Raw genomic sequence first — 25,796 nt, forward strand, 5'->3', positions numbered from 1 at the left:
AACGTATAAGTATTTTCATTAGCTGCAAGTAATTAGCTGCAACTAGCTGAGCCCGCTCAGTATAACGTAAGACTGGAAGCACAACACTCTCGCTGAACGGGAGACTTTGTGAAACATTTAATAAGATTAAACAGCACGAAAGACGTACACGGAAAGCAGAGGAAACACAGGACAAGCGCTGACTCGCAACAAGGTTTAATCATAGGAACCAAGACAATAAAAGTAAAACGCGGCCAACAATCAAGCAAGAAAACAGCCAAATGCACGTGTTGCTGCGTGGTGTCAAGGTATAGAACCTTCCTGCTGCAAGAATGCAGACAGCTTGCTGAAACACAACTTTTTTTTCTTCATGTGAAATGGCAGTGGCAAGTCTCCAGCAGGGGATTAAGGAACCTTAGCTCTCAGATTTGTTATGGTTAGGAAATAGAACACGTATTCGTCCATCAGTAGAGCTTGAGAAATAATGTTTTCCCGAAAAAAAGTAGGCATCGCTCTGTTTTTCTTTTTGTGTAGTTAGTGTAACACTTATTTACAGTTTTTCAGGGTTTTGTGATAGAGCTAACGCCTAACACATCTCGACAAAATATTTTGTGCTCTGACTACAAGCACCGTCTTCTTGAATTAGGCATTCATGCTGCCCATTCTTTTTTGGGTTGCTTTCGAGCTGCATTGTGCAAGCTATGAGCGCGTTTTTTGTCTCTTGGACTTTGCGCCGTGTTTTTAGACGCAGTTGTTGGCGCAAGGCTGGGTGCGAAAAGGCACTTCTTAAATGACCACAAATACTGACATGTTTGTGTCGTGCGATTTGACACTACGAAACGTGTTTTTGGTATTTCTGCTGTCACCAATAAAGTAATGCCTTGCAGCTGTTTTCTTCTGGACTTTTGTACAGGTGCCTCGTGTATTTTCTTGTAAAAGTACTATGAAGTTCGTCTCCCTCCTTAGAAACTAAGCGAAAATACGTGATCGGCAAATACACTTTCACAGCAGCGCTTCTTAGAATTTACGAAAAGGCTCTTAAACGTAAAATCGAACGGGAAAGCTGGTTTTACATCTTTTTAAGGGCAAACAGCGCGAAAGACATCGACGGAAGCAGAGGAAAAAATTGGCGGTTGTTTAGCTTTGGTTAAACCTGGAGTGACGCGATAGCTACAGCTGGCCGAGTAGAACTTGATCACATGGTTCGCCACGTAGTTGGGCAGCCACGGCGTGGTGGCGCAGCCACAGGGTGGTGGCGCCGCCACCGCGCCGCTACGCTGAAGGCTCGAAATGCTACCGTAATGTAGCTATCGCTACAAAACAGGAGCAGCGCTGATTTTCGCCTTTTCCTCTTATTAGGAGCAGCCGGACGCAGAACTTCGGCCTCATTAGTAGAAGGCTCTTGTGCTTTTTTGGGTTGGCGCTTGAGCCAGGATGGTCCCTTCCCCTGAACGTGGCGATGTCCTCTTTCTTGATGGTAGCTGCGGTCGCACTCTACTCCATAAGAACTCCGTGTCGGAGAATTTCCCCCCTCAGCTCACAAGCAACGCGAAGGTGGTCATTGAAAAATCGACCTTGATGCCACTATTCAGACGACAGAATTTTGCATATACGGCGGGAGTGGTTCTTGGATGGAGGCAGGAACCGGCACATCACCAGAAGATCTGGCGGGCACAGGCTTTGCTTGGACACCACGATGCAACACGAGAGAGAGAGAGAGAGTTTATTGACTTGAAAGGCAGAGAGGTTGGCCTGAAAAATATCTGGCCTGCTACTCTGCACTTGGGAATGGGAGCTTTACACACATATACAGCAAAAAACGCAGCCAGTAGGGCCAGGCGTTCGAAGTGGGGCAGAGGGAAAGTAACAGAGCCCGAAGTAGTATAAATGAAGTTCAACGCTATGGCCAAACGGGGAACACAGGCAGCGCTTGTCTTGTGTTTCCTCTGCTTCTGTCTACGTATTCCGCACTAATTGCCCTTAAAATAGCATTTCCAGTCTTCTTCCTGACTGTCCGCCCTGTGGGGAATACCCTGCTCATTTATTCAAAGTTTCGTTTTCCACAATTGGGCAAATATTCATAACCTCTTACAGCTTTGGCGGTGTCAACTCACAGAACTGAAAATTCGCTCTACAACTCCTAAAATGTGGAAAATTCCTTTTGCGTTAGTGAATCGGTGTATGCATGGTCGCGTTCATCTTTCTAGCATTGTCTATAAACTGCACGTCACAAGGATAAAAAAAACAGGGCAACAGCATGGCTAGCTACATGCTCAGTACGAGCTCTATGCTGACAATTCGCCCCCATGAGCCCATTTATTAACACACACACACACACACACACACACACACACACACACACACACACACACACACACACACACACACACACACACACACACACACACACACACACACACACACACACACACACACACACACACACACACACACACACACACACACACACACACACACACACACACACACACACACACACACACACACACACACACACACACACACACACACACACACACACACACACACACACACACACACACACACACACACACACACACACACACACACACACACACACACACACACACACACACACACACACACACACACACACACACACACACACACACACACACACACACACACACACACACACACACACACACACACACACACACACACACACACACACACACACACACACACACACACACACACACACACACACACACACACACACACACACACACACACACACACACACACACACACACACACACACACACACACACACACACACACACACACACACACACACACACACACACACACACACACACACACACACACACACACACACACACTCTGCGCGGTCGCTTGTTATCAGTTCCTTAAGTTTCAGAAAAAGAAAACGTCACAGCCATTGTTTTGCAACTTCTGAGCCCTGATGTACTACAGTTCGGTCGCTGCATGACTAAATCGACGAGTAAGAACTTCAAGTTTGGTTTGGTTTTATGGGGTTTATCGTGCCAAAGCTGTGAGGGACGACGTAGTGGAGGGCTCCAGATAATTTCTACCACCAGGGGTTCAGTTTTCCCAGCACTCTATTTGCCCTGCAGGTGTAAAATACGTGTGCACCCTTTCGGGAAATATACTAAACAAGAAATTAGAATGAATTATTGTCACTTGTAACCGTCCATTTTGTAAATCGTCTAGGGATTTAGATGGTGACAAAATGCAAAAACACCCCTACACTGTGCGTGCATGCACACGTTAACGAACCCCAGGTGGCCGAATTGCCATTATGGCGTCTTCAATAGCCCATTTGTACAGCGCCGCACCCATCGCGGTGGCACAGTGGTTAGCGAGCTCGGCTACGGATCCGGAGTACCCGGGTTCGAACCCGACCGCTGTGGCAGCGTTTCGATGTAGGCGAAACGCAAAGGCGCCCGTGTGCTGTGCGATGTCAATGCACGTTAAAGATCCCCTGGTGGCCGAACTTATTCCGGAGCCCTCCCCAACGGCACCTCTTTTTCTTTTCTCAGTCCCTCCTTTATTCCTTCCCTTATGGCGTGGCTCAGGTGTCCGCAGAGATGCGAGACAGATACTGTGCCATTTCCCCAAATCCCAATTTTCATTTTACAGCGGCGGAACTCTAAACAAATTTTCATTTGTACATTTAGTTTTCATTTTTCATCTTCAGCACCTCCCCACTCGCCCCCTCCCCTCGTAGGGAGGCAAGTTCTTTTTTACCATAGAGGGATAGTTAACAAGTGCATCACGGAAACTGGGCCACAATATGTCTCAGTGCCCTTTGACTTTTTGATTTTGCGTCGTGGCAGTAGCCGTAGCTGTGAATGATACAGGCCACTCGAAAGTGTTGACGTGATTGTAGAGAACACCGGCACCACCCTGGCTATGTACACTGCACAAGGTGCACTCGGTATAGTGACAAAAAAGGATAACGTTGGACAAGAACTGCATGGAATTACTTCAACGTCAGGGCTATTTTATTCATTCCAAAAATTCTTGTGTGTTCCGTATGCCACGCGTAGGCGGAAGCATGAAAAAAAAAAAAACTCAATGCACAGGTTTGGGTTAGTCACAGTGGCTTGACAAGGGTTATATCTTAAAGATTTACGAGTTGAAAGGTTCGCGTAAGTTGCCACTCCATGCAGCTTACTATGCAGAAACTATGCAAAAGCAGTTGTACACTTGTTTGTCCGTGAAAAGCACCCCATAGACCAGCCGTCAAACCATATAGCAGTGAAAGGCATGTCACCGCGCCCGTCCAAGTCCTACGAGAGCCAGGAAAACTTGGAGGCTCGTCCACTGCGAACATTGCCATGTGTACCTGATGCTCATATGGTGTCGCTAATATCTAGTAGAATATTCGTCGTCCATATCGATCATGAACCAGAACGGCAAAAAAATGCAAAAAATGTACGTGACCGAACAGTCTCACAGCACTGCACGTTTGTCGCAAGGTCTTCATGTGTCTGAAAAAAGAGCAGTTTCTTTCATTGATTATAATGTTACACTTCAGGTAAGTCAAAAACAGAAAAACCTGGACTAATAAAAAAATCATGACCTGAGTAATATCAGGATAATTAAGACACGTAAGAAATTTAACAGGTAAACGGCCTGCAGGTCTATGGTATTCACCAAGCTAACTAAAAAATGAACATTTCTTCACTGGGTTCATGTTGCTGCCTTTGGGACAGCCGTACACCTCAGCGAAAGCGTCTGAGTTGCGCACGACTTTGTTGCAGTCAGCCGATATGGCATTCCGGGCCCCAGGGCTGGCGCACGTCATGTAGCACAGCGTCATGAAAAATACCTTCTTTTCTGGAAGATCAGGCGCTATGTCTATTAACCAGTCAGCATCTCGAAGCGACGCCGTCAGCGCGGCATAGGCAATTTCCACGGCGGGAACCTCCGGAAAGACGCTGCTGTTGCCCTCACCGTGTTGGCATTTTTCTCTGGCGTGGAATTCTTGTAGAGAAAAACTGGACAGGATTGTGTTTTCGTCCGCTGTTCTGTTGGCCGACCATTGGATGCCTTCTCCGTCTATTGCCCTGGCCAGCTGCATGGCCATGATGAAAAGGAGGCCACCGTAGAGCATGCCCTTGGTCCCGTTGCGGTAGAACGCTGGAGGGCTCGCGGTCGCCATTGCTAGCTTCACCACGTTGTAGACGTAGTTGTAGTCGGCGTAGACTGGGAAGTGGTTGCCCAGCAGCATTAACGCCTCGTCATATCCCTGCGTCATATTCACCGTGTTAGCAGCCTTACGTCCGCTCAACCAATAGTGGGCGTACGAGGGTTCTTTCTCCGGAAAGTTGGCGTAGATTTTTTCCAGCGTCTCGTTGTTGAGAAGCGACGTTGGGGGCCAAATCGCCGCTCTCACCGAGGAGAGTTTCTTTCTCGCTCTTATCTTGCTCTCGTTATCTAACCAAGAAGAGTGGTTGATCCTGTCCACAGCAGCTGAGACGAGACTATTGAAGCCGGTGTCGATGGCTTCTCTGTCTCGGGCCGTGAATCGGCTGAAAAAACCGAGGGCGGAGATGAGGACCTTGAACACGACTTCTACATGGTGTGAACAGTATATCGGTAACAATTTATCGGCCGTCTCCAGGCTGCCGTAGTAACGTACAAGGACTGAGTAGTCACCAGCAATAGTAAGATACTGCATTATCAGCCACGATACGTGCATGTTCAACTGTTTCGTGCTGTACGTGTCCAGCAGCTTGGTGACAGTCGCGAGGAATGCGATGTCGGTGACAATAATCTGGTCATCAGCGGTCAACTCCGGCTGGAGTAACAGACCAGCCTGGAAGTCTCGGACCCACTCGGCTGTCGATGCATTCCGAAGGTGGGAACCAATATCTTTGAAGGAGAACAAAGCTGGCTTCTTTCGAGGCGACTTGACCTCTTGGTAGAGCCGGGTGAGGATATATTCTTCCATGATACGAATTCGGTTAATGTGGTTTTCGTCCATTGGAGGTCGGTCGACAAGGTCCGGGTAAAAGAGGAGCAGGAACTGCTGCCAGTACCTGGCGTAAGACTGTGCAACTGACCGATGGTGATTGAGTAGAATGGGAATGTACAAGCCTGGACTCACGAAAACATGTCGTCTGCCAGATGGTCTCGGATGTCTTACGTAAACCGTGATCCAGAACGACATTAGCCACTTGTAACTAAATGCGACGAACATGGTAAGTGGCTGCTGCAATTTCGGCGGTTGCTCCGGCCAGCTTAGACCTTGCGAATGCAGAATGTCTCGAATCAACGCCATTTGGGACGCATTGTACGGAAATTTCTTCAGGCACATATCGTACATTGCCAGCGGCTTTCGTCCTGCGGAGATCTTCAGCGAACCGCTTGCCAGGGTATCCATGAAGTGCTTGTACCACGTAAACCGCAGATCGTCTATGGCCGATCTGGCCAGCTCGATGTGCGTCTTCGCAGGCTCCCACGCCGAACACACGAACGCCGCGTAGTCTTCGCAAGGATCGAGTGTCCGATTGAGGTATTTGGTGAGGAGTGCCGCGTGCCGAGCGCAGTCTTCGGTGAGACAGAGTGCACGGTTGATCGTAGGCTGCCTTAGGATGCCGCTTAAGAGGACCATGAATAAGAGCAAGGAGATGCAGGCGCCAAAGAGCGCGACAGTGATCCAGATTTGGGTCTTGGCTTGGGAGCATTTTCCTCTCTTGAAGAGCTCTGAAGTTTTGGTGCTTTGCAGTTCTGGCGTTCTCACCTGCGGGCATACAATGACCACCAACGTTTAACTGGGGCAAGTAATGGACGATTATCAGCTAAATGAAAAATTACTCACATCAGTCACGACATGAATGCAGCATGGCGAGTGAATACTAATTGCTTTTTATTAGGGAGAAAATGCAGCGAATAAATACTAAAGGTTCCCGTAAGCGCTGCAGACATGTAGTTAGATCGTGACGTTGGCAACTTGAGAACTAACCGATACATCGCATTCCGGTCTCCTAGAATAACCCTTCACCATCGCCAACGCAATAGTCCTCTATGAAGTTAAATTAAAGGCCTGTAAAATTTCAGGTGCCACTGCGCTTTTGCTACTCTCTATAATGAGCAACTCAACAAAGGGCCTTTCATCAACATGTACGCGACTTGCGTGCCCTCTTCTATCCTTATTTTCAGTGCCCATTGCAGAAACACATGAAAAAAATCCCTGTGTGATTACGTGTAGTTCAGCAAGGTAGAACGGCACTTCACTCGGTACTTCATTTTTTTACATATTCAAAGAGCGCGCAAAAAACACCAGGACGCTGAGAAAGAACGACACGGACAAGACGCTATTGTCCGTGTCGTTTTTTTTTCGTGTCCTGGTGTTTTTTGTGCGCTGTTTGACGATGGAAAAAATGCTTTCGTATAGGTAACGCGAAGTTTTGAGCTTTAGCTGTGGTGTGACAAAAATTAATTTTTCGTTCACATGCTCTATTTTTAGCCAGATATCAGTTATAGTGGCTGTTCCCTGCATTTAGCTGTGGTGTGTTTGTCGCAAGCCTGTGCCGTTGTAGGCTGCCCGCCTTCTCACCGGATTGCAGGAAACCTGACATGTGTATATACGTACTGCCCACTGTGCTAACTGCCCACTATGACAGATGGAAGTTCACTTGTGAGTGTCGCGAGAGGTTACTCGTGAAGAACAACCTGGGTCTCACAAGCCCGACCGGTGGCAGCACCTGCCATCGCACGGCAGAGGCGCATCGCTTAACCGTTGTTGCACTGCACCCGGAATGGTACGAGGACTTCCAGGAATCTATGAACGCAAAGTGGAGAATGACAAATTCCGCACGTAAGGGCATTCATCCATGATCGCTTTCCGAACAACTTACGTCCGTGAACAATGCGTGCTAACACTGGAACCGAAGTTGAAACCGAAGTGCTAGCGCACCATATTCGAATATGTATGGCCAGCTACACAATCGGCTGTCATTTTTTCCCCCGCTAGTTGGAACTAAGTCAAGACTTAGACTTGCCCAGGACTTCAGTTTTACACTGCAGCGGGTTTCGAACCTGCCAACTCCCGCAGCCGAGGCTGACGCCCAAATCACTTGGCCACTACACGCTTTCCACCTCTCTTCCTCTTCCCTCCTTTCCCTAAAGGAGAAGGGGAATTTGGTTTTCTCCATTTTTTCATGTGGACATTGGAAGGCGGCAATGGCAGGCGGCAGTGCGGACACCGAAGAATACGGCGCGAAACTGAGGAACGCGGTAATAAGTGCCTACAGTCTAAAGCACACATTTTGATGGATCGCATATGTGGCGATAGCAGGTGCCAGCAACAAGAAGGGAACGCCTGAGGAACTCCTGTATACTACACCCTTAAAAGGACACTGAGGAGAAATTGAAGTTGGCGTGTATCGATAGAATACCAGCTCCTGATAACAAAAACGCCGCTCTTACTGAAAACAAAGCTCTTGTAAGGTAGAAAATAGCAAGAACCAAAATACAGGTATCGCCACCACAGGCCAATCTCGCAAGTACAAGCGTGGTGACGCCATAGGACAAGAGATGCCACCTTGGAGGAATTTTCCATCCTACTTGGTTTCGCGAATCTCTGAGGCTGACAAAGGTAGGTTGCGCAGATCAATATTGAAGTAAGTTTTGTTTTAAAACCAATAGTGCACTTTTATCACACAAGGAAGGCAGTCAAAAGACAACCTGAATGTTGGAAGCAAAGAAAACCGATGCTTGGCGGCGCCACAGGCGGCCAGGAGAGTTTCGATTTTTTATGGCGCTTCGCGTATATGAGCTTTGCGTGCCCCGTGGTTTTGTTTTTGACGCGCTTCGATTTACAGGCGCCGAACAGCAGAGGAACTCCAAGTGCCGCTTCAAGTGCTAGTTAATTTTTGAAGGAGCCTGTTAAGGCTTGTCAGATGATCGCCACGGTCGATGAAAAGCTATGATGGCGCGATGGTCGGTGGTCGTACAAGGCAGCACCTGTGTATTCGCACGCTTGCCCGGCGAAACATTCCCGGCTGTACCAGTCAACTTCAAACTAGTTAACGGAAATCGTTTATTAGGGACGGGAGACAAGGTACAAGGGAGTTCAGAAAAATTGCTGATGGCCTAGCTCTGTTAGGACAGGATATACCTAGTCAAAGCGCGGAGATTTCTGCATCAGAAGAGTGCATTCACTAGATGTGGCTTAGCGCTAGCGTTTCCGCTTCAAACGCCGAAGGCCCTGGTTCGATTCCGAACCGAACCTCGGCACCGGATTTCTTTTCTTTTATTCAGTGAGTGGGCGGAGGGTTTCAGTGGCTCCCATGGATGCCGCCGCTGAATACGCTGGTTAGCGGTTAAGCGCAGGCTCTGTTAAGGCGCGCTTATGCTGCGGCGCTGCATGGCGAAGTCACGTCGGTCAAAGCGAGACCCTCTATACTCCAACTGCGCTTGACCGCCGACGCGTTCGGCGGCTTCGGCGCACTCTGACCGCACTGGCGGGTAGATTGGAGCATGTATCTATTTCGCGCCGAGTGCGCCAGCCGCCGCCGGCCCGGCCAGACTGATTTGGCTCCGCGGCGAGGTGCGCCCTATATTCAATAGCTGCGGCAGTTGGGCGGAGCTGTTCTTTTCGAGCTCGGCTATTTTAATCCATTCACAGTACATATCTGAAGGTACATGCAAGTTTGCGAGAGAGCCAGATCCAGTGGACCCGTTGGATATAGCGGAAACCGTTGAAGCGTCGTGCGCCGGCTTTGGTTTCAAGCCGCCGACTTTAAACGCGACCGCCCTCGAGCACCCATTTGTTTTTTGTGGCAAAAAATAAATAACTAACATGGTCTTTGCAACCGTGGGAGACCTCGACGCCGCCTGCTGCGCCGTGTAACCGCGCCGTTCAAGGAATCACAATCCGTTGGCCCCAAAGCCCCGGCCAGTCTCCGATGGGCGCAAGGCGCCGACCTTGTCCTGGCCCCTTGCGACTCCCCGCACTCGGTTTATATTTAGTTTGCAAAGGCTGCTCTCTGAGGAAGGGGGAAATCACCCGCCGGCGCCTAACCTAACCGTGCTCCCTCAAAAGCATCGCACGCTATGTGGGGCTGAGGTCGCTGAAATGCAGGCCAGAGTTTTTGCGAGAACTACGTTGTCAGGGTCGGGAACGAGATCCATCTTAACGCTGGCAAGACGCCGGTGCAAACGTAAACGAAGCGACGGTGGCGACCCCCGATAGATGCCTTCAACGTGCGGCGGCGGTAGCGTTCATTTCGGGAGCTGCTAGACCGCACCGCTAGCCGCCAGAAATCACGGAGCGTCCGTTTACGTCACGTTTCACGTCAGTCCGTTCTGTGTCGTCGTAAGAGTTCTCAGTGTCGTCATAAGAGTTCTCGAGTTTGAATCGGAGCGGCGAGAAAAAAGTTTTCAACTTGGAATCCAAATTTCTTTGAAATAAATGCATCTTTCGCTCCCGGACAAGCGTCAACAAAGCCATGAAATGCCGAACTATCAGATATTGCTAACAAAAAAATTTGATAGGGTTCTCCTCAGTGTCCCTTTAAGGAAACAGCTCTCAGAAGAAAACAAAGTAAAAGGGTACACCTATTTTCGCTTAAGGTCCATATTTCGCTCCGGCTTAGTTATGAAAAGATCTAGCAAAGACTCGTCTGGGCAAAAGTGTGTCAGAAAAGAAGTATAACAGTCTTTTACTCGCATTTCTGGACTAACCACGGAGCCCATGATGATAAAGCGTCTAATTTCGTTTTTACGCGGGGCATTAAAAGCGCAGGATTGAAGACACAGAAAACAGCAACGAGGCAGCACATTTGTTGTCACATAGCACGAACTCGCCCGAGCACGTCCTTATTACCTTTCTACGCGGCGAGTGTGTAGTGTTTAGATGGCGTCGTTAACAAATTGACTTAACTGCGCGAAGCTATTTTACCGCACCATTTTACAGGGACAGATGCGAAGGGCACGCTTGGTAGTCCTGTGCCGTTTGCGTAACACGACCTGTTAACTTCCCACCTGCACTCCACCCTCACACCCTGCCTCGCTGCGTTTTTAACGTCCGCCTGCAGAGTTATATGCTTGAATGAGTGGCCGTACGCGCCTGTGGGTGACACACGCCTGCTCTGCCCCCTTACCCGCATAATCCACACCGGTCCCCAGAGTTAGTAAACAATGAAACTGGCACCAACGTTTCTCATCAGACGCGTAGTCGCTGGAATTCGCTTTACCGAAGCGGTTAAATGCATGGGGATCGCTTTTCATATTAACGATTGCTAGTCTCCGTTAATGCTAATGTCAGTCATGTCGTCGCATTATGCAATGACAGCAATGCAGATCCCCTCCCCCCCCCCTCCCCTGCTCCATCAAGGGCCCAGCCCCGGGATCAAAGACCCGAATCATATGACTAGAGATAAGATATTCTCATTGGCGAGTGAGCAAATGCCGCACTGTTCCATCCCCTGTACAAGAAGGGCCCACACGTCCTGAACTTTCCAAATAAGGTCATAAGTATTGCTTCAAAAATTGCAGAGAATGTTTACTACATTCGAATCAATGCGAATGCACGGATGTTTGCGACGTAGAAGACGACGATGAGCGTGAAGTGCCGTGGAACGGAGCGCCCGCGCTGGGCGAGCTGCGGACCCGCAAGAGACGATTTTGTTAGGGTGAAAACCACCGGATTAGTGCCATGCACAAGACGACGAAGAGCGGGTAGTGCCACGAACAGACAGCGCGAACAGACGACGGACGATTCGGCTCGGGGTTGTTGCCCATCGGATTAGTGCTTACGCACTAAAAGTCTTAACGCGGCATGAGTACGAGCGAAGCTGAACTACCGCAAACAAAACGAGGGGATTTTGGTATGCCACAGGAGCTCCCAACGACTCGGCTGTTTATCTACCTCATTCGGGCGTCAGGTAATAGATTAACAGCAATGACAGCAGATTTGCGTAGATAATCAAATGCGAACTAGGTGCACTGGCACTGCTTGAAGCCGCGCGAGTTACACATGTTCGCTCCGTCCGGAGTACCCTGCGAGGATCCCACACCATCTGCGCACCGCAGCTTTGATACAGCCGTTTTCTCATTGGCTGCAGCTGTGTGACCGCGCCGCCTCCTCACTGGCTGAGCGGCGTGACGTCCGCTTCGCCACCTGCTTGTCCCTCGCGCTTCAGTCATGACGCGGCACCGGAAAGACCCCGGCGAATTCCGTGATTGCAACTAGTAGTGCTAACGCACTAAAAATTGCAGGAAGGTTACGAGTGCTTTACGCGAATGTTTGAGCGTTAGCATTTGCGTGGCAGCAAATATTGTTTCGCAGACAAGTGCTGTTTTTTTTCTCGCAAAGTCAGACTGCCGGAGATGAAATGAGACTTATCCCGCTTACGTGATACTCTGAAGTGAACTTCTTTCGAAAGGTTGCTCGCAGCAGTGCCACATAACCTGTACGTCTCTGTAGACACGCTGGCTTTAGAGCGCGACACTGGAAATATGCAACTTTTTGGGACAAAAGTTTTGAAAACTGGAAAATTTTACGATACTTTCATGGAAATATTGAAGGTAACGGTCCATTCTTCTGATGTTTAGCAAAATCATTCTTTTAAAGTGCTTCCATCGATCGCATCGAACATAATTAAGACTGCCGTAGCAAACCAATGGGGATCCCTCTTGACGATAACAAAAACGTTAGTAGAAAAACTGCTAACCTGCCGTCGGGTAATGTGCGGACATTATTGATTGTTATACTGAAATCTTACATTATGTGAAAAAATTTCGTTCATAAACTGTTTCCTGCTCAAAAATGCTTTTTTCCAGAATTGGTGGGTATGAACATCACATCTACGATCTTTGCGGGTTGAGGTGTTCGAAAGTGGATTTGTCCCCTTAAGGGTGCCGCGAGGTCTTCGGAGGTTCTCCCAAGCGCACACAAACCTGTAGCTGGGTCGAGGAGCGTTTGCACCTATCCTTGTCCGGCACCTGGTTTCGAACTAAACACCTCCCGCAGCCCTTTTTTCCCTCTAATTTTCCGTCTTCTTCATTTCCACCAAAAGTGAAGAGAGATATTTTTCAACCTGCAGGCCGAGGCAGGTGGCGCCGCGGATGACGACGCCGTCGACGGCGGCACGAAACCAAGGAGCGGGTTAATGAGAGCGCTCACTCTTATTAACTCAGGCCTTTAGCCAGCCTTCAGAACAAACTGGGGGGGGGGGGGGGGGGGGGGGGGGAGTGTGCAGTTCAAACCCGTCCTTCAACTCGTTGTGTGTTTTCATTTTGTCAACACGTGCCCTACAGCTCAGACCTGCCAGGGGAGTACAGTCTTTGGGCGATAGTTGAAGGCAGGCGTTTTCAGTCATGGCACACAATGAAGCGAACAGGCTGCTAATACAGGCTTATACAGTTGCATATACAGACTTATACAACTGTTCATACTGGCTCAAACAGTTGCTCATACAGGCACCGCTGCAAGATAACGTCACTGCCAGGTATACCTGTTGTACATTCCACACACCGTTTCGAGGTTGCTCTGTAGGTTGGCGATCGAAGCGAGAAGGTCCGCTGTAGCCTGCTTCCGGTCTTTGTCGACGTCCGCAGGGTTTGGGCGGCCGCCGCGTTGGAGAGGACTCTGCCCGACCTGCGAGTTTCGTTCCGAATATGTAAGCTTCCCCTGTACACATTTTCTACCATGAACCGCCGCATTGGCTTAGTGGCTATAGCGTTTAGTCGGCTCCTGGCCGCGCCAGCAGCATTTGGCGGAGACGATCTCAGTATATGCTAAAGATCTGAAAATGGCGGAAATCTTACCCGGAGTCTTAAGTGTGGTGCCCTCATAGCCAACTGATCCCACATATAATATTTAACTTGATGTTCTGCCTTGGCATCTTTACGGCACCGAAACAGGGCTAGCTGAAGAGATAAGGGAGAAGCATTTGTCCTGCAGAGGGCATATTTAGGTCCATGACGACTAAGATGACGGAACTAAGAGAGTAGCCTTAATATATTAGGTAGATCTAACGACACGTCTGCAGACAAATGCAGCGGCACAGGACGCCAATAGCTAAAATGAAAAGTCGGAAACTGTGAAATTTGGGCTAGCTCAGCCAACCTTGTCCGTTTGTGTGCCATCCGTCGCCCTTGTGCTTTCGCGCTGTTTCTAACTAATTCACATCGATGTTGAGCCGAGATATAATTCTATGTTGCAGCACTGACTCCACGACGTCATGTTCAGATGCCATCGAATGTCGCCCTCTTCCAACGCAGTGATTCGGTCTCAGCATCTGGCCTGCGGCCGTGTTCTTTTGAGTGTCACTTAAACCAATGAAGGAAAGATGAACAATAACACCGAACTCACGTTCATACTTGGTCCCGACGGAGCGCCCGCTGACATCTTGTAATCTGCCTGCCCCGTTGGACGTTCGCCAGTAGTTGCCCCTGTCTGGACAGCCTTGCTGGGCCCTTGAAGCTCCCTAGTCGCTGTGGTATCTGAAGGAGGCAGCGCTGGTTCTACTGCGGACTCGTCCCCGTGTTTTCTAGCGACGCCTTCCTTAAGAACCTCTTGCCGGATGCTGGCAGTGGCGTTGGGAACAGCGCCGGTGGCAGGGCTAGCGGCACTGCTAGTAGCAGGGCTAGTGGCACCGCTAGTTGCAGCACTGGTAGCCGGGAGACCCTCGTAGGCTTGAGGACTTGCGACAGACTTCGGAGACGTAGTGACTTGCGGAGACTTCGCGGTGGAGTCCCTCGCGGTTCCTCGTCGGCGCTGGTTGCGGCGCTTGTCGCTTTGCCCACGCTTGCCGGTTGTTTTCGTTATGGGAACCTGGGGACGATATGCGCGAATTTACAATGAAAGCTGTTTGCGTGCTTTTTTTTCTCGGCTGAATGAATCCGCAGTAAATGAAGTCGGTTGGCTAAAATTATCACTTATGAACGCATTGGTCTCCAGTTCACTTGTTCTCTGTCGATCTATGAGCATAGAAGCCCATACTATTTTAATACATTTGAATAAAACCGAGTAAAGTTTAGCGCTGAAGTTACATCTATTAATAGAAGGCCATCCCTGTGAACGCCCATTTGTTAGTTAAATTTGACGTCATTGGCTCGGTCTTCATTTTACATGGCAATCCGCATCGATTTTAAATGACTGCCTGAAAATATGGAGAGGGAGTCGAGTTTTCAGTGCACAACAATGCGAAAAGATTTTGCTCTTCTGTTTAGAAGCACATGGACGGTGAGGGTGCGGGCTGCAAGAATGGTGCACGTACCATAAAAAAACTGCCTGAAATTTGTGCGTTGTAAAACCGACGCTGTATATGGAGTGCTTTTTATATGCGGACATACTTACATTATCCAAACTGGCCGCTGCGTAAAGCACGCTAGAGACGGTCTAGCAACTCATTGTAAAACTGCGCTTCTTTGCCCCTGGCCGATCATGTTCCTGAGTACCTTTGCAGCTAACTTTTTGAGCAAACAACGCTGCTTTTCAGACGCAAACCATAGGTATTGCAGCATCATTAATTAAAGAAGCAGCAATCATGCGTGAGTAAACCACCAGTGGCTGTCATTAAATAACAAGTAGATGGTTCACCTAGAGAAACGGCGACCCGTGTCACTGCTGTCATCGTAAAATATATTCTTTCATGGCTAATTCTGTTGCGTCTGGCATTTCTGACGTGTCCGATAAAATTAGCGCTGCCTTGAGCCATTCTAACATTGTCTTTCCGCGGTATCTCTAGCATAGAATACCTGCAACTAGCCCTACTTGCCTTTTTAGCTGATTATTCTGAAAAATCTGCTAGCTTTCCGAGGAAATCGAAGTCACCGTGTGGCGCAGAGCATCTCCTGTGAGGAGCCTACATTGGGAAGAACAAGTACAGAACTGACCGCCAGAGACATCTCTTGGTGCAAAGACAACAGAAAGGCAAAATCTTAAGCAGTAGACGTCAGAGAGAAACTGTGAGCCAAATGAGCCGCGGTTAGAAGCTGTATTTTTCAGAGTTGCCAAAGAGGGGTATTCCAATAGGCGCAGTTTAAAAGAAGAAGTGCAAGAAATTCTGCAGCTTACTTTATACGCCAAAGGGCAACTATATATATATATATATATATATATATATATATATATATATATATATATATATATATATATATATATATATATATATATATATATATATATATATATATATACATATATATATATATGTAACAAAAAATACACTAAGTCCAAAGTTCATCATTATTAGTCAGGTCGCGTTTACTACAAGCACAACATTTGATCTCCTATTAGCCTTCTCCTGTGTCTGTCGTGGCCAACTTATTCCAGTGAATACCATTTCTCCGCCATTATCTTCCGTGGTTCATGGGCATAGTATAGAATATGCTCAGTTACCCTAACGGGCTATTCGTTATATATTCTGAGCATTAGATATGCACAGACTGCGTCTATTTTCTAGCCAGGTCTTCTTCAGGATACTATTACTTGGTAACTGTCCTCTGATGTTCGCTCGCTATTTGCATAGCTTGCTGCACTGCGCTCCTAATTTGTGTTTCTAAGACAGAGTTCCGCATTAAAAAAGCAGTTATTGCAGAGTACATCTTTTATGCACCTGTCAGGCTCTGTATATTGGTGAACTAGTGCTCAGGACTTGAGACTGCATGCCAAACCACCTTAGCCGATTTTTATCCTACAGGTAACTTCTTGCTAATATTTCGGATCTGTGTTACCTGCTTGGGGTCCAAACAAACACTACCTTGCTCCTCTCTGAGGATCGCTACCAACTGGAAACCGAAAGGGACATAAATATATGCATTTACGGGGAAACGCCGGCGGAGGAGGCAGCCGAACATCCAGCGGCCAGCGGCGTAAAGTACGGCAGCAGCATTTCGTCCACTACGCATATGATGTCATCGCCTCTGGCATGATGACATTTTCTTCACATCTGCGATCTACTGCGCGCTGAAGTCCGTAATCTCACACGTGTGAAATTTCTCTCTACCCCTGGTTTGCGATAGATTCTGTGCGGAACAACGTACGTTGCCGTTTTTCTTTCAAATAATAAACGGTATCTGCCCAAAGAAGCCGAACAGCAGCATAATGCCCATATTTCGTTCGTGCACTTAATAATATTCAAGTAATTAAATTCACTCGCAGCAGCACCTCTGGCCGAATGTTGGCGGTTGCTGCCACCGGTGACTCGTCTTGCTTCACAGCTGTGCTTGGAGTCGGCGCCAGCTGGACCCCTTCTCCTGGATCCTGATGCTGCTCCTGTTCTGGTACTGTCCCTGCCGCACGGGATTGTGGGGGTTCGTACTGGGGTTCGTCTGTTACCGCCGGGGCACACTGTTCTTGCAAGATCTCGAGAGCAGTGGCGCCGATGTCCACAGGCTTACCAGGGGCACCATCGCTGGCCACGGTGGTCATCGAAGACAAAGGACCTGGCTCCTGTTCTCCTGGTACGGCTGCCGCAGCGGGTGCTACTCTTGGCTCGGCCTGGGACTTAGCGGTGAAGGCCGCTAAGCATGGTTCTGCCGTGATGTTCAAGGTGATGGCGTTGGCAGGCTTAACAGTGGCACTGTCACTGGACACGGTGGTCCTCGAAGACGCGCGGACTGGATCACGATCGCCTGGTGGGGACCCAGTAACTGGTACTCCTGCGGGTTCATCCAGAAGCTTCTGGGTGAAGGGCACCGTGCAAGGTTCTGGCCTAACTTTGATAATGATGGCGCCGGTGTCGGCAGGCTTAGAAACGGTACCGTCGCTGGACACGATATTCTTAGATGACGCGCAGGCTGGACCTTGCTCACCTGGTACGGAACCCCCAACGGGTGCTTCTGCGTGTTCGACATGGGGCTTCTCGGTGACGACCGCTGCCCAGGGCTCTTGCCGCATGCCGAGAACACTGATGCCGACATCAACAGGCGTAGCAGCGGTGCCTTCGGTGGCCACAGTGGTCCTCGAAGATGCGCGGGCTGCTAGTGAGCTCCGCGGGTTCGGAGAGGTCCCGCGGCGGCGCTCCTGCTTCTTTTCGTCGGCTTTTTTCCCGTCCTTCTTCGACATGGCGGCCTGCACACGCATTTTAAGGTGTATAATGCTAGCTTGTAGGCAGATGTATATAAAAATTATAACTGTCCAATGAAAGTGGCTAATTCAACGTTGTCTGAAAACGAGCTTCGTTCTGAGTGCAAGCTTGACGACTAGCGCTGAGAAAAATATATATTGCTGTCGATATAGCTAAAGTCAGACAGCAAAGTCTGAATGGATGGGCAAAACGCAGACGCACTACATTTAAGAGTGCCCAAAACAACGAGTACACTGCTCTTAGCATACGGCATGAAAAAGATGCTAGAGCAGCGTGAAATAATTTTATCATTTTTAGAACAGGTAAACTTCTACAACGACAAAAAAAAACAAAGAGGAAAGAAGTTCTTGTCGATGACAATGACGCAGAAGCCGTGTCACAAGGCACACTGAGAATGAGAAAGGGAGGACGTACTGATAGAATAACTGGACATGGATACAACCTATTAATCATGTGAAGAGTAATCTAAATATCATCATAATCAGCCTCACTACACCCACTGCAGTGCAAAGGCCTCTCCCATGCCTCTCCAATTAACCCTGTCCTTTGCTAGCTGCGCCCACCCTATGCCGGCAAACTTCTAGATCTCATCCGCCCACCTAACCTTTTGCCGCCCCCTGCCACGCTTGCCTTCTCGGAATCTACTCCGTTACCCTTAAGGACCAGCGGTTATCTTGCCATTGCATTACATGCCCTGCCCAAGCACATTTCTTCCTCTCGATTTCTACTAGGATGACATTAACCCGCGTTTGTTCCCTCACCCACTCTGCCCTTTTCCGGTCTCTTAACGTTACACCTATAATTTCTTTCTATGGCTCGCTGCGTTGTCCTCAACTTAAGCTGAACTCTTTTCGTTAGCCTCCATGTTTCGGCCCGTAGGTGAGTATCGGTAAGATACAGCTGTTGTACACTTTTCTCTTGAAGCATATTGGTAAACTGCCATTCATGATCTGAGAGAACCTGCCATATGCGCTCCACCCCATTCTCATCCTTCTAGTTATTTCCCTCTCAAGATCCGGATCAGCTGTCGCTACCTGCCCTAAGTAGACGTATTCCTTTACCACTTACAACAACTCGTTACCAATTGTGAACTGCTGTTCTCTTGCGAAACTGTTGAACATTACTTTGGTTTTCGGCATGTTAATTTTTGACTCACCGTTCTGCTCTGCCTGTCTAACTTATTGATCATGATTTGCAGTTCACCTCCTGAGTGCCGACTACTGTCACCCCGCGGTCCCTTGGCAGATGGCCTTGCACAGCTCCACCAACGCCTTCTGCACTACACAATGCCTGTTCCAGAAATATGACGTCACTAGGAACCGGATAACGCGAGCCGAGTCAACAGCGCAGCTGCAGCTGCAGCGGTAGCCACATCCCTCTATTTGCTTCCTCCCCGCTCGCCTCGTTTACTTGTTTGACTGGCAGTAAAAGACCCATTATAGCTGAAAAAACTTGATTAATATTTTCCCGCCAATTCGATTCAAACTCGTGATTTCCTTACCGAAAAGAACAGCTTGCCATCGTTTGGAAGTGCATGGTGCTAAAGAGTAGCCTATGGGATCCGCGTCTGAAAAAAGGTCTCGACGAATGTATTCAACTTGCGAATTGCGCAGGTGATGGCGACACTTGCATTCAGTTTTTTTTTTGTCTTTTGTCGCTTATTAAAACTCCGTTCTCGGTCCGAGTGATCTCTTTGCGATCTACATAGAAGCCGAAATCCCCCCCTCCCTCCCCCCCTCCCCCCCCCCCCCCACCCCACCCCTGTCCCTTTAAGGTAGGTTCATGGTTTGCAATGTTTCCACACCGAGTGTTTCACCGAATACATTCCGCGCCTTTTTTCGGAAAAGCAGTATCAGCGCTGCGACGCATTAGAATACGCCTAAGACAAGCTAACCAGTTGCTGGTTAATTAATAATCAGTAGTCAACTTTTTAAACTGTTACAATTTGTCTTCTTGTTTATTCAGAGGAGTGTAGCACATCATCAGTAATATCTAAATGCGTCTTTGGAATTTATAAAACGCAATTATTCCGCGGCGCTGTTGCACAGCAAATTTTCGCTATTTCACGAGTTACGTACGTACATTGCAGGGGTTCGTCTACCTGCACACTTCTTGAAAACGCGCACATTTTGTCGCGACGTAGCCAAAATTTGTTGGTCCACAGCTCTGAAAGTAACAGCGTTTTCGAAATCCTAAAAATAGATATGGATATACCTTACAGTTGGCTACACGCCTTCTGTTAGAAGACTGACAGTTATAGTTGAATGTTAATTACTCTGTTAGGTAACAGCCTATTAGTTATCATGACTTAGCTATATTCTGATGGGCTACACCACTACCTATTTTTTATAGTTGCACAACTTCTTAAGGTAAAACACCCTGTAAACAGCAGGGATGAAAAGAAGCAACATCGCGTTTCCGTAGATGTTTCTCTTTACGTACAGTTGATGTACGTCGGCGGAATCGGTTCAGATTTAAAATTTCCGAATTTGAGCGCTTTAATACTTGAAATTATCTGCGACCCCCAGTGCCACATAATGTAACAGTCTATCCCCAATTGCTATGCGTTTGGTCTCAGAACTCCTTGTTAATGACTCCAAACCACAGCGTGGGTAACGAGGTGTGTTTTCTCGTTTATTTATTAACCTTCATGTATTAGAAAAATACCCCCGATTGTTTTCGGAGAAGGGCCCTAAAATAAGAGGGGTTCGCAGCGCACATTAACAAAGACGCAAATACTAGCACCGTCTAAACGATTTGTTATAAGAAACTGCAAATAACACTATGATATAACCATAAATATTAGAAAACTGAACTTAATTTTGATACAAAAGTTCACAAACGGTCAGTTCTCGGATAAAATCAAAACTGTAAACGTGAAGTTCGGGAGAATGCAAGGAAGCCCTGCCGATGCTGTTGAGGTAGAAAAGAAACCCCAAGGCTGGTGAGGAGGCATGTACGAAAGTTTATTCAAATTAGCAGGAAGTGCGAGATTAGGCACCTTTTTACGTTCACGACATATGGGGAAATAAAAAAGAATGTGGTCATTGCACTGAGATACAATACATTAAACGTAGCGCTGGAAACAAAACTCGGTTTGGCCCGTTACGCATAACGCCAAGTAAGTCTGGAACGAATGCTATCCACACCTGCAGGTAACGCGTAACCATGACGGACCACTGTTATCAGGTTTTACACCGACTACCGTGAAGGCCACCCTTCCCGTTTAGCCGACAGTGGCGTTGTTGACGTAATACAGCAGGTGCAAGACGTCGCGGTGATAGGTAAAAATGAAGTGACGTCACACGCGGCATTATGACAACGCACCACGCAGATTTATAATAATCTGTACATCTCCAACCAAAAAACTAAATTGAAGCCCAACGTTTCGAAGCCGGCTCGGCTCCTTCATCAGGGGTGACTGGGGGCAGCAACTAGCGTCTTTAAGTACGGAGGCGAGGAGGGGCTTCAATTTAAAGTTTTTGGTTGGAGATGTGCAGTTTATTATAAGTCTTCAAACACAATCGGACAGGCAAATCTGTGAAAATTTTTAGTTTTCAACCATGCAGATTGTTCAGAATTCCGATCACTGATTGGTGGCAACACAATGCCAATTTTTGACGTCACGAGTCATTATCTATAGCTTTCTCGTGACGGTAATGCGAGTGCAGCGGCTTAAACCAAACAGATATCCTACACCAGTACTCCACATTTAGTAAACGCGTTGAAAGGCACACCTCAGTTTCACACAATCCTGGCTGTCGCTGAAGTACGTATTGCCAAAGTGAGAAAGGTCCTGCCAGTTTTTAGTGGGGCGAAAATCTTCGAAAAAGTTTCGGTGTGAGCACAGAATTAAAATTTGAAGGAGCGTTTACGTAATGTGCCAAGAGTTTCAGCTCGTCACGTGAATAAACACCTCACGTTGCAAAAGGTAGCGAACACAAAGACGCACACCGCAAGGGAAGGGAAGGCAATGTATAGGGTATGGTCTATCGCTTAGGGGGTTTAACGTCCCAAAGCGACTCAGGCTATGAGGGACGCCGTAGTGAAGGGCTCCAAAAATTTCGACCACCTGAGGTTCTTTAACGTGCACTGACATCGCACAGTACACGGGCCTCTAGAATTTCGCCTCAATCGAAATGCGACCGCCGCGGCCGGGATCGAACCCGCGCCCTTCGGGTCAGCAGCCGAGTGCCATAACCACTGAGACACCGCGGCAGCGGGCATGGTATGGTATGGCTGGCACAGTATGTCGCACTAAAATGCGGCCGCCGCTGCGAGCATTCGATCACACGGCCTCGGTACTCAGCAGCCGAGCGCTATATCAACTGTGCCACCACTGCGGGTGTCGTTTAGTGAAGAACCGCTTTCGTGCCGCTCTCAAGGATTGTTTTGCGCGAATTGGCAATGATCTGATCATCCCAATGACAATGCAGTCATAGTAGCACTGATAGGCCAGACGATTTTCCCGTACACTTTGCCCTTAGGCAACAATGGCATTTAGACCTCACTACGATGAAGAGACAGGGAAAGCCAGACAAGCTTGGATCTGTATGGGCCAGTGCGGGTGGCGCCATCAGGGGACACACAGGGACGGCTGACAACACTGGAGGGAGAGGGGAGGCGATGTTGACTATTGCGGGCGTGTGCGCGTGAGTGCGCGGGCAGCGCGGGAGTGACCCAATTGGCGTGGTCGAAGTGCGCTCAAGTGTGAGCTCGGTGCGCGTTGCATACGGTGCGCGAACTGCGGATGACTAATTGAGGACTCCGGCACGAGGGACTCTGTGAGCGTGTGTAATAAATCATCCCTTGACAGATCTATGTAGTGTTGATGCGCTTAGGGCGAAAAAAGTCGCATGCGTGATACTTGAATAGCACCCTGCTGGACTCAACATACTAGTCTTGCATGCGCGTCTGTCGTAACGCTGAATATCCGGACACCTCAGGAACAGTTCAGAAGCACAGCCACATAAACATTTTTTAGGATGATCCTCATGACGAACTGTGAATATGCCGAGTACATGCCACGGCCAAGCATCTGATCTCCGAGCACCACTCCTGGGAACAGTACACCAAGCTCTGACATACCCTGGTACTTCTCCAAACTACAACCTAAACCTGACGTACCTTTCCTGTGGAAGGGCCTGCATCAATTTTGCACAGGCGCTCACGGTTCTGAAAAACTATTTCCAGAGTAGCGGCCTGAAGTTGCGTTAACAGCGACACATTCGACCTCCCCTCCATTAGTGAAACGCCAGCTGACGCAACAAGAAAGAGCCCCTTCTTTATCTGTTGGTGGTTCTATGTTCTGGGTCGATAGAGACGTTTGGAACAACACTACCGCATATGTGCCTTTATCTCACTTAAAATGACTCCTAGAGTAAGAGGATAACAAGGGTGTTCCTCACTTATGAAGGCAAGAAGGTGCCAGTGCTGCAGAGATCCCTAGGCTCACCTCGGTTCCGTTTAGCTTCGGTGGTTTCCTGCAGGCTCGATTTGCACGTGCACGTTCCGCAGCTCTTCTTCTTCTTCTTCACCCCAGGTATATGGCACATACCCACGCGGGGGGATTGGACAAGGTGTAGTTGAATAAACAAAGAAGTTTCCATGGAAGATGACTAAATTGTAGCACCAATCGTGAGTTTTGAAAAATCAATGAATAAAAACAGAACAATATTGACAGTTAAATAACAGACAGCATTTTGGTGAAAAAAGAAGAGCTCGTAGAACTTTAAAATAATTAGCACATCAACCTACTAGTTGCAATTATGTAATCATGGAGAAACCCACAAATAGAACCCAATGCAAATCCTTTGGCGTTCGCACCAAACGATAATAATACTGGCAAAGATAAAGGGAGCCCTGCGTTGACTTCTTTGTCTTGGTTGTCGCGTGGCCTGCAGCTTCACCGGCAGCGGAAGGTGCCCCGCATTCGTTTAGGTGTCTAGCTAGATAAGAAAGAGGACGTATATGATTTGAAAAAGTAAATAACGATCAGCTAACTGTCCACTGTCTAAAAGGCACTTGCAAGATAATCGGTAAAAAAAAAAATCGCCAACATATTTTGTCAACCATAGGACAAGGCTTTTTTTTCGGTAAGGCTGCCCGGCATTATGCCAAATTCGCACCATCATTCAGCTGACAGAGAAATCCGCAGAATATGACCAGCTCAAGGTAGGTTAGAACATTGTAGCTTAAGGTATAATAAGTGAGACCTCACCCGTGCCACTAAATTATAGCTCGGACCAACTTCAGGCGTGGAAGTTTTTAATTACCTCTTTTCTTAGAGCATCTGCTCCTATAGGAAGAAAGTGGCAAGTGTGTGCATGGCAGTGTGGCGGCTGCTCTTGCTCTAAATTATGCCAGTGCATATAACCTATGGACATGGGCCTACTCGAACGGCCGATTAGCGCTGTTTTTTTTCCGCCAGCAAATTTTGTCAGCCCATCAGGCTTCAAACCCTCGGCGGACCAGGGGCTGTATTCTCTAAAGATTAATACCCCGCTTGCTTCTTAAGTGCCTTCATTCTTGGAAGTTGCAAGCTTTGACATCACAGTTGATAACTAGCGAGGAATGTCTGTCGCCTGCTCCGTGGTCAAAGGGGCTGCTGACCAATGACGAAGAGGCTGGATAATTTATCGGGAAAAGCATGTTTACAGTATACGGTCCCTGGATGACGTTATGTTGTTCACCTGGCAGGCACCCTGCCTTCTAATGGATCACAGGACAGGAAGATGATAGATGTAACGTATAAGACAAAGCAAGCAGCTTGGAAAGCAGGGCGTAATTGCTGTGTATTTAGGATACCTAGATGCTCGCGTCCTCCCACTGGGAGGGCAAGAAAGAGAGATAGAGAACAAACCTTTATTGCAAAGGAGACAGGAGGGGATTGCGAGTGGGGTCCTAAGTTGAGGACTCCAGTAGCTTCCGCAGACACTTCTATTCCACCGTGGAGGATTCCCCAAAAAACATTTGACCAGCACTTTGGTGATGGCAACTAGCGCCTCCTGGCTTCGCAGGATGCCACTGGCCAGCGTCACTTCCCACTCCTCTAGCGACGCGTTGCGCAGGTTTAAGTAGTTGAGCACATCGATCGAGGTTCCTCTTATAGCTCGACTCCTTTGGAAATGCACTCTAAATTTTTCTTGTATATCGCCCTTCCATTTCGTTCTTGTTTCCGTTGTCTATTGTGTCTCCGCTTGAATTGTGTCGTGAGTGCTGACCACGTATCTTTGTTCAGAATTTCAATCGCTTGCATAATAGTCCTTCTTTTCCTAAAATTATATATACTTGTTTTCTGTAGTGTTTCTTTCATATATATTTTGCATGCATTTCCTGCTTGAGCCTTTCGCTAGTAGTATCCTGATAATGCATAGTAAGTAGTATATGTAGAATATGTAGAAATAGTATAAGTAGAATGTAGCGCCATGCTTTATTCTTGCCACCGACTTTCTCATTTTCACACACTCAGCATTTTCGCCTCCTTCCGTATCTGCAAGTGGCCTAGTGCTCCCGCATGATGAATCGCACTGCTAGCGATGTTTTTTTTTTTGGCTCGAAAAACGGTCATAACTTCAGCGCACTAAGCATTACGCACTGAGTCGACGAATGCACACTTAAGTTAAAAACTAACTGTGTTCGCGCCGCAAAAATTTGCAAAGTTACCCCTTTTAGAAATGCGCTATTCTGACGCTTTTTGAAGACGCTTGTGAAAACACTCCGGGGGAGGTCATA

General features: G+C 48.1%; 1 protein-coding gene across 1 annotated transcript; it reads right to left on the minus strand.

The window, feature by feature from the left end:
- Positions 1–4,173: 4,173 nt before the first annotated feature.
- LOC144135155 (endothelin-converting enzyme 2-like) lies at positions 4,174–13,618 on the minus strand. The gene is made up of 2 exons (XM_077667895.1): positions 13,502–13,618; positions 4,174–6,760 (listed from the first exon to the last, which is right to left on the minus strand). Exon 2 carries the CDS (start codon positions 6,629–6,631, stop codon positions 4,673–4,675), a length of 1,959 nt encoding a protein of 652 aa, XP_077524021.1. The 5' UTR covers positions 6,632–6,760; positions 13,502–13,618; the 3' UTR covers positions 4,174–4,672.
- Positions 13,619–25,796: the final 12,178 nt, after the last annotated feature.

This window comes from Amblyomma americanum, chromosome 5 (genome assembly GCF_052857255.1).
Source record: "Amblyomma americanum isolate KBUSLIRL-KWMA chromosome 5, ASM5285725v1, whole genome shotgun sequence".
NCBI lineage: Eukaryota > Metazoa > Arthropoda > Arachnida > Ixodida > Ixodidae > Amblyomma > Amblyomma americanum.

Excerpts from the sequence above, each read along its gene's own strand:
- LOC144135155 (XM_077667895.1), bottom strand. The coding sequence starts at position 6,631 with ATGGTCCTCTTAAGCGGCATCCTAAGGCAGCCTACGATCAACCGTGCA.